A 10,000-nucleotide genomic window follows, 5' to 3' on the forward strand; every position below is an offset into this window, starting at 1 on the left:
ACTTCTGGGTGGGGGAGAGAGGAGCTTGATCATGCAGCTTCCATAATGCAGTTGGCTCATTTGTTTGTTTTCTTAGCCAATACTAGGTCCTCTATCATCATTTTCTCCATTAAATAACAGTCTGTTTCCTGTTTGTGAATGTGATGGGGGACATCTACCCCCAATCCTAAACTGCTAAAACCTATAAAAAAAGTCCTCAAAAAATACCTTAGTATTGCATTGAGGTTACTTTGTTCCTTTGAAGATAGCACAGAGAAAGTCAGTAAACCTCATATAACAGGAACGGGAAAGGATTTGTGAGCAATTTCATGGACTGACTCTGATAACCCCCTGTGTTTGCTCAGATCGAATTCTCTCTCCAACACCTCCTGCCCTGGACCACAGCTAAGTCCAGAATGGATCGAGCCTCAGCGTGGGAGCATGTCCACTCTATCACCATCCCCTGCCATGGTGACCCTAGGAGGAGGGGGGGGGGGGGACTCACCAGGCCGGTACTCCTCACGCGCTGCGTTGATCTGGACCTCAGTCTCGGCAGCGATCTGCAGCTTCTGTGTGACCTCCTCAGCGGTGCGCTTGGTGTTGCCGAGCACCAGGATGAGGCTCTCGTCGTCCACCAGCGAGCCCTGAGTGCTGCTCAGCCGCATCAGCAGGTTGTCCTCCAGCTCCTTCATCTTACGCTTGTTAGACGTCACGTCCTCCAGCAGGGTAGTACGCTCCTTCTCTAGCTCCTAAAGGAGACACACACACACACACACACACACACACACACACACACACACACATGGATAAACATACACACACACAAACACACACAGAAATACATACACGCCCACATACACACAAATGGATAAACACACACAGACACACACAGACACACACACACACACACATACACACATCAATAAGACAGAAGATACAGACAAGCACATCTAAGTACATTATTGCAACCCCCCACAGACACAAGCACTTGACCTTGATGGTGATAATAAGCATCCAGCAACGTGTGTGTGTGATTTACCGTGTGTGTTTCAAGAACTGCTGGTGAACTGCCATGCTTTTATAATACTCCCATAAAACAGCTTGTGCCTATCTCTCGGGATTAATTTTGTTACAGATTGTATTGTTCAAAGACAACACCGTGAACAGTGTTTTTTTTTAAACCCAATAGAGGCACTCTCTATAGGCTGGCCAGATACACTGGTGTTTGTATTGTTACTTAGAGATGGATGCCTGATTTTGAACCATTGTCTGTTTTGGATGCGTAAGAGACTCCCAGGCCACCAGACTTCCACTTCAGAGACTGAAACATGAAGGGATTTGGTTGTGCTGTGCTATGTGAAGTTTGTGTTCACTGTGTGCACAAGCGCAACTTATTTATCCTGTTGTTTGCCGTCTGCCAATGTGTGTTTGTTATTTCTGACATCTGAAGGTCTTTGTCCTTTGTGCTTTTTTATTCTTTGAAATCTTTCTTTGATTATTATTCATTAATTTAATACAACTCAAAAATAAAAAAAAGTAAAATCATCCATTTTAGCTATCAGTGACAGTTTTTAAAAAGTGTTTGCTATCCTAGTTGCACTTAAATTCCAATATCATTTTGGACATGGGTTGTGTCTTCATGCTGAGCCTTCGCATGTGCTAATGCTTTATTCCCACCGTGAGTGTGGCAGGTATTGATAATAATCAAACTGTTTAATTAAGGAATTAAGAAAAATGGATATTCACGGTTAGGCCCGGGGGTCACAGCTACAGCTTGACTGGACTGTTTCTTTTTTCATAGCAACCCCCTACTAGGCACCCCAGAGCCTGGTCACATCTCAACCACATGCTGCATTCTTTAGGATCTGGTTGATTGTTTCAGCCTTACCCCCCATTGAAATCTCTGGAGGTTTGGGATTTCCAAGTATGTGCAAATGTATATGAATGTAACATTTTCATGTTTGGTCTTCAATTGATCATTGTGGGCGGCAGTCTTATCGTGGCTTAAGATAGATACAGTAGATAGATAGATAGATAGATGGATACTATATTAATCCTCAGGGAAATGTAGGTAATCTGTAGCACCTGTTATAGCTGTGTACTTTGATTAACCTCTGCTTGGGCATACCCAGATGACCAGGGTTGGTGGGGGGAGAATGTCATCTTAGGGCATCAGGGACAGATGGTGGCCTTAAGGGACTGGCTGATGGCATAGCAATGGACCTTATGGTCTCTTTTCTCTTCCCTCCTGCTTCCTCTTCTCTTTCTGCTTCTACTTCTCCTCCCCTGACTTGGAGTGTGGGGATCCTCTCATCCCCTGCTCTCTTATTTTATCATTCTTTCTGGTTGTCCCTCCTCCATTTCTCTCACTCGTTCATCTCAGGTGGGGTTATTCATCTCAGGTTATGTTATTTTCTATCTCATGCATTCAGGTTTATTTGGTAATTTAAGGATATTTGGTCTAATTGGCATCCATCCTGTGTATTCACTTACTATTACTTACAATTGTACTTATTCATTTGGGTTGTACATTACATTCAGGTTGCCTGATACTAGGCTTACCGTTTACTGTATTAATAAACTGTTCCTTCAAATTACCATTCATACAACTCCTTGTGTGCCATGCCATTACATTTAAATCTCATAGTTGGCAGCTTTACTGTTTGGTAATATTGTAGGTCATTTCATTATTTAATGGAGTCAGATTTATTGTATTTTCTGAAATATTTACTGTCCCATAAGGTTCAGACACGCATAAACCGTCCAGCCTGGTGTATTCCGTCATTGGTACCATTTTGGCTGACTTTACAATGTCAGTTGGCCCACTGCATCTTTCCCCTTAAAATAATAAATTAAGATGCATTCAATATCTTAGAAGCAGAGATTTTGCAAATCATTCATCTTGTAGTTGTGACACCAAAATTTTGCCAACACAAACAATATTAGACCTTGCTCCATTGTGTGCCTGTTTAACAACTTAACAATTTGTTAACTTAAATGGTTTAAGGTTATCAGTTTCCTTAAATATTTGGACTCCATTGAACTTGTCCAGGTTTACAGTGTGTCTATGTGCCCCTCAGTGAAGTCACAGGGCTCTGGAGATGAAACTTAGGGCACTCAGCAGTGGCTATCGTTTGCAGAGCCTCCTGTGCCAGCTCTCGCTGCGGGGGGCACCCTGGCTGATTGCTGTGCCACTTGCGACCATTGAGTTGGACCCAGTGGGCTGTGCTGTGGATGAATCCCAGCCAGCCGTGGAGGAAACTGAGGGCATGGCTGCCGTGGGCAACAATGGGCCAGTCAGTGGCCAGAGCCAACACGCTTCAGATGGCATGGTGACATGAGCGAAGACACAGCCTCTGTCTGTCTATATGTCTTGGCTTAGTTCATGATAAGATGTTGACATCTGTTTTCAACACACTTTGTTTACACATTGATTAAAAGTAATTCCTCCCAGACCACTTGTTTTTTCCCCTTGAGTTAATGAAGGTGTGCATGTGAATATGTATATTTATATCACACTGTGATTGTCCTCATCTGGATTCTACTCCTCTCATCCCCCCTTCCCCCCTTCTGTTTCCTTCTCTTTGTCTTCCCCTACCAACAACGTTTACATCAGTGTCACTCTGCCCAGCAGCTGGTCTACCCCTCATCTCCCTCCTCTCTCCTCTTGTCTCATTTCTCCATCACTCCCTCTCCTCTCCTCTTTCACGTGTTTCTCCCTCAGCACAACAAGCATCCAGTCCTCCCTTAATCTATCCATCCAGCCATCTCCTTTTATCCCCTCGTCTCCTGAGCTCTCCTCACCCCTCTCAAGTACGCTTCTCTGCTTCTGTGCTCCTCTCTTCTCTCCTCTCCCTTTACACCTTCCCACATTTACATCCACATTTACATTTAGTCATTTAGCAGACGCTTTTGTCCAAAGCGACGTACAAGGGAGAGAACAATCAAGCTACGAGCAATATTGACCTAGTGTAACAATAAATAATATTTTACATACAACATTTTTTGAAAAAAGTGCAGGAATGTAACTACTGTAAGTGCAAGTTAAGTAAAAGTAGAAGTGCAAGTTAGGAAGGGTGATGCTCTATGAAGAGTTGGGTCTTCAAGGGTAGGAGAGCATCTTAAAGGTAGAAGAGCTTCTTAAAGGTTTCCCCTTCATCTCTGCTCTCCTGTCCTTTCTTCTTTACTGATCTCATGTCCTCCCCACATCTATCCTTCTTTCTCCTCTCATCTCTCCTCTCCCTTCTTCTCCTTTGTTCTTGTTTTTTTTTTATCTCTGTTCTCCTCTCTTCTGTTTCTTTCTCCTCCCCTCTCATCCCATCTCTCCTCATCTCCCCATCTCTCCTCTCCCCGCACCTGTTTCTCGGTGAGGATGACCCGTCCCAGCAGCTGGTCCTCCAAGCCCCTCATGGTGACCGTGAAGTCGATGATGGAGCTGCGTGCGCTGATCTCAGGCGTGTAGGCGGGATTGGGCAGCTTGGTGGTCATGTACAGCCTGAAACCCTTCATCACATCCACCTCTTTGTCGCCCACCTTCACCTGTGGATGTGACCAGACCAGGAAATCACACACACACACACACACACCCACACACACACACAACCACACACACACACACACACACACACACACACACACACGTGTCAAGTCACAGGAAAAACCTGCTCCTGACAGCACACCTTTATCTAGAGGGGACAAGAATACGCAGATGATGTAACAGCAGAAACATGTCCTTTATGGCCCACCTTCACCTGTGGACGTGACGAGAACGCTAACCTCAGGAAGCTCACCCCGTCACTTTCCAGTGATGCGTTCCCATAGGCTTGGAGGCCGCGACTCGTTTGGAGTTGGTGGAGTTTGAGTGGCGGGTGAGAGTGTGTCTGGTGTGAATATGACTAAGCCTGACTTGCGGCGCGGGGTGATCAGGTGTTTACACCCCATGTCTGATTAAAGCTGTCAGCCACACGGGCAGGAGCAGCTGCCAGGGCGACCACAGTACGTCAGCACCGGCAGGCTCGCCGAGGAACGTGAGAACCGATAATGAGACAAGAGATGAGCCCCTGAGACTAGACTGTTTTACACACACACACACACACACACACACACACACACACACGCACGCACACGTTCACATATATGCAGAGATGAACAGACAGCCACACACACACACACACACATACAGTCAGCCCTGTCACTGTGTGCTCTCACCTCAGAAAGGACATGTGTTTTTTCTCTATTTCTGTTCTCTGTAAAAAAAAAAAGGCTGGACAAATTGCTTCTCCCATCTTTCAGACAGGTCAACTGAGCGAGCTGAAAATAAACATACTGCTGCACCTGTCTGAATCTTACTTTTTCTCACATATACTGTAATTAAGAGATAAATATCCGCTCATGTACTTGTGAGCACTGAGATATAAAACAACCCATAATAATCACCCATCATTGCCAGGCTTCTACACTGATCCCAGCTCATGCACAAACGAAAATGAACAAAATGAAAAGGAGGCGGCATTCTACCATATGGAAAAGTGGCGTGGTGATATGAATAGAATTCATTAAAAATAACAGCCTTGGAGCATTTACCAGGCCTGATATCTAGCGGCAGATGTCTGCTTTTAGAGGAGAGAATGTCTGACACCTGGGCATTTGCTTCGGGCGGAGACACACACACTGTTTCATTTGACTCAAAGCAACAAGTGTTTTGCAGGGTAACAATTTCCCAATATTTCAGCCATGACCTTTAGCGATAAAATGGAATCTCAGAAAGAAAACAATCTACTAGGACACTGCTTGCTGTTAATATATTGTTAATTATCTGGATCAATTAGCTTCTGAACAATAATGTTGTGATACATACTCAGTCAGATTCTATTGTAAGGAAGAAACAGAGACCTTGTAGGTGGTGCCGGTCTTGATGAAGTTCTTTTCCAGGACGTTGTCCAGGGCAGGGTCCAGCTCCTCCCCCACGTCCTCGATCAGTAGAGGACGCCCCAGGGACAAGCTGTCCTCCAGGTGGTTTCGGAAGTACTTGTGGTTCAGGGATGTGATCTGTGATAACAGAGCAAGATGTCAAGTAAAAGAACAAGGTTGGTGTTCTTCCACGGGTCACTGTCTTGTAAGTTGCTTTAGAAAACAAAAGAGGCCGTTTAATAAATGCCTGTGTATACACACAGCTGCATCTTATTTTAATGCAAAAACAAAAGACAACACTTGAGTTATTACTTGTAACCGACATTATCCTGTGTTTTACCTGTTATAACCTGTACCTGATCAGATATTACCTGACCCAACCTTACCTGCAGCTCACTCCTGACCTCCATGTTCTTGATCCAGATCTTGCCCTGGGTCTGTGGGTCTATGAGGAGAGGGAAGCGGGCGGCTTTGGTGACGATGATGCCGTTCTGAATGGAGAGGTCGTCGTTCGGCAGGCCCTGCAGGTTCCATTCGCTGATGGTGGGCGCGTCGATCAGCATCTCCGTCAGGTTGATGTTGGCGCCGAACGGGATGCGGCGACTCTTCATCTCCTGCTGCCAGTCCTGCAGGAGAAGGTTCCGGAACTCCTGGTTGAAAGGTCCCGAGTACGACAGGAAGGCCGTTGCCAGCAGCACGTCACCTGTGCCATGAAAACACCTGGCATGTTACCAACCCTACTGCCAGCAGCTGGCTTACCTGTGCTAGAAAAATACATCCCCACAGCAACCCTAGGCCAGAAACACCTGTACCAACTCACCTGTACCAAAGACACTTCTATCAGCTTACCTTTGGCAGCACCCCACTCTTTTGTATATATTTGTGTTGTTTGATAGATCTAATGAAGTTTGTGGTGTTACACAGGGACGTGCACAGGAGGGGGCTAAGGTTGCTCGGGCAACAGCCCGTTTGCCCTCCTCGACTGAAGCTGCACCTCCGAAGGTACTATATATGTTTTTAAAATAGTATTACAGCTGCAGAACTTCATGTATGCCTAGATAAAACAATCATGGAATCAGGGGACGGGGGCGTGGCAGCAGTGACCAAAATGTACGTGTTGTCCCTTTTTTCCAGGGCAGAGCAAATGCCCTTCAAAATTCCTGTGCACGTCCCTGGTTTTTCATATGTATGGCTGTTGTTTGATAGATCTAATGAAGGTTGTGGTGCTTCATATGTATTACTTTTGTTTGATGGTTTTGGGTTTGATTGTGTGCCTAGATAAGATTGTGTTGAAACTGCACAAAGATCGGCTTTCAGAAAGGCTTCTGCATTAAAGAAAATGAACAAGGCTGCAGTTGAGATTACGGGCCAACAAGCCAGACAGCACTTTTTTCTCTGATTCTGATTTGGCATGGATGCATGCTTAAAGGGATTAGCTGTGATCTGGCAGTGGCACGCACCGACAAGGCGTTTGGTTTGGGCGGCGAACTCCTTGCTCTGCTCCGTCCAGCGTTCCTTTTCCCCTGCCAGGCCGCTGATCAGAGACGAGGCCGTCTGCATCTTATGCCTGCAGCGCTCGGCGTCCTCCAGCAAAGCCTGAGGGCAGACAGACAGAGGATAGAGAGAGGGGGTCCCACAGTAGCATCCACACACACACACACACACACACACACACACACAAACACACACACACACACACACACACACACACACGCAACACTAACTCAGACTGCAGTCAGTTAGTTACTAACTAAACACCGACCATCCTTCAGCTAAGCTTTATGAGACAGACAGAGAAAGAAGGTTTCGCACTGCAGTACACAAACACCAACTAAATATTTAGCATCATCCAGCTATGCCTGCAGTTAGACACAGAGAAAGAGCGTTTCAGGCGAAAGAACCCAGACACTAACTAGGCCTTCAGCATCTTTCAAAGTAGCAGGAGGCGCTCAGTACACTAATTGGGCTGCACTTTGAGATGTGCTACGCCTGAGAATGGAGCAGATGGCCTCTCTCCTGGGAGGTGTTCAGATTTCGTCAATGCCAGGTGTACTGTCAAAAAAATCACTTTCCATTCAGTGGAGGGTGTGCTGTCAATTCTCAGTGTCATCACATGATCACCAGACTGAGAGTGGGGTTTGTTGATGCTTATTGAGCGCATCGGTACATAAACAATGAAACCTCACCTGGAGAATGAACAGTCAACATTTCACAAGTTTTTGCTGCGTGTTTGAAATGCACAAACGTGCGCCCACACATACAAACATCTACCGTACACACACACACACACACACACACACACACACACACACACACACACACACACACACACACACACACACACACAAACATCTACTTGCAGGGAAGACATTTTCTAAAAGGATTCTTAGGCAAAGGTGTCATTTGAACCTAAGGGTTGTTGTTACCAGACTGCATTTTCTCCAACCTTTGTTTTGTATGTGTGGATGTTCAGTATATATGCAGTAAATATGATCCATATCTACAGTTCTTCTACACATTAAAGGACACCAGCCTTGAGGACATGGCTTCCCATCCTCACCTGTTTCTCCATCATGGCCTTGTCGTATTCCGCCTGCACCACATCCAGCTCTGCCTGCTTTTCATCCAGCTCGGCCCGGGCCGTCTGCAGGTCCACGTTGGCGAGGGCCAGCCGGTTCTCCTGCACCACCAGGTTAGCCTGAGGGGAACATTCAATATTAATGGACGCCACAGGAGGCTTCAGTGGGACATGCTCTGCCACGGCGTGCTGCAAACGAGTAGCCTGGCCATTACCAGCCTGTGACTCCATTTCTTTTCGTCAGTCAGTCTGGCACAACCCCATGCATTTTCGTTTCCGAGATGGGCGGGTGCTTAGCTTGAGGTTTAAAATCATTGGAGTTCCCTTAACCAATCAGCAACGTTTGGTAAGCATTCGGTCTGTCTCTCCATTACTAACGGGGCCATCTGTTAGATTAAACTCTTCCCAAAGCCAGTTGGGAGAAGAGCTACGACGTCCTTTCCAATCATAAAACTTACAAGACAATCCTCTTGTTCTCCTTTTAATTTTCTGATGTTCTTGAGAGTTGAGACAATGCTGGTAAACTACAAACTCCGCAGGACTACATGCACCTCGGCAAGGCGAGTTTTGCGTCACAGCTCTGAACTGTTCGCTGATTGGTGCGGTTGTAGGGTGAAGCCTGGAAACGATGTTAGGTGGGGTTAGGCCAGACTGAGTATGAGCTTGAAATCAATTCAGGCGGAAATACGTAGGCTGGTGTCACCAGGCTAGCAAACGAGAGGCAAGAAAAATCAATCTGTGAGTTTCAGCCAGGCGTGCGGACACCAAAAGGTCGAAAGAGAGTCGGGAGGAAGAGGAGTTCCCTGAGCAGCCATCCTCTGAGGTGATGAAAAGACTCGGTGGGACCTGGGGGCACCAGCTGTCATCAATCAAAGCACAATGATCCATCCACCCTGTCACACACCAGCCACATGAAAGGGAATGGACACGCAGCCGAGCAATGGGACTTAAAGAGCTCTCACTGTGCCACCATCACACACGCTGTCTGCACCCTGCACTCTCGCAGTCACAGTATTTGACAACAAAGGCATAGGTTTCTCTCCAGCTTATGGATGCTTGTGTCGCCAGGGAACAAAAACAGAAGAGTGCAAGCGGTAAAGATCCTCTTTGATCCCGCTTCCAACACCAGAGCTTTGAGTAGGGGGAGGGGGGCACCACCTCAGGTTACCAGGGCTGATGGACGGAGGCAGTCGGTGTTCCCACCTCCAACATCATCATTAGTGGCAAGGCGTTAATGCTTGAGGGGGAAACGTTAGGGTCTATCACGGTTTGGGCTCCTAATGAGCCTCGTAGAGAAAACCAAACGGAAAAGGGTCAGTCAAACGAATGAAATCTTCCCCAGGATCTGCAAAAGTGACTACATGCCTCAAGCTGGGCCGTGGATATGGTCTATGCCAAAGACTATTCAGTCCTTCAACACTGAGCTTGTTTTATTCTACTACTAATTGTGTAATTCCTTGTGGATTAAATGACTAATTTCAGATCCACTTCCCGAGTCTCTCTAGTAGAACCCACCTTGAGAGGGAGCACCTC

At 46.4% G+C, this 10,000-nt stretch overlaps 1 protein-coding gene across 3 annotated transcripts in view; it reads right to left on the reverse strand.

The window, feature by feature from the left end:
- Positions 1-10,000, reverse strand: part of dnah5 (dynein, axonemal, heavy chain 5) — a gene marked incomplete at both ends in the record, with an annotated part of 87,705 nt that overhangs the window by 16,280 nt on the left and 61,425 nt on the right. For all 3 annotated transcript variants that reach the window (XM_080858564.1, XM_080858563.1, XM_080858562.1), the window contains 7 exons: positions 485-728; positions 4,336-4,518; positions 5,872-6,027; positions 6,276-6,592; positions 7,350-7,485; positions 8,450-8,587; positions 9,983-10,000. The exon at positions 9,983-10,000 is cut by the window's right edge and continues 162 nt beyond it. In XM_080858564.1, coding sequence (XP_080714690.1) covers positions 485-728; positions 4,336-4,518; positions 5,872-6,027; positions 6,276-6,592; positions 7,350-7,485; positions 8,450-8,587; positions 9,983-10,000 — 1,192 coding nt within the window. The remainder of the gene's footprint in view (positions 1-484; positions 729-4,335; positions 4,519-5,871; positions 6,028-6,275; positions 6,593-7,349; positions 7,486-8,449; positions 8,588-9,982) is intronic.

This window comes from Sprattus sprattus, assembly GCF_963457725.1.
Source record: "Sprattus sprattus genome assembly, chromosome: 19".
NCBI classification, from domain to species: domain Eukaryota; kingdom Metazoa; phylum Chordata; class Actinopteri; order Clupeiformes; family Clupeidae; genus Sprattus; species Sprattus sprattus.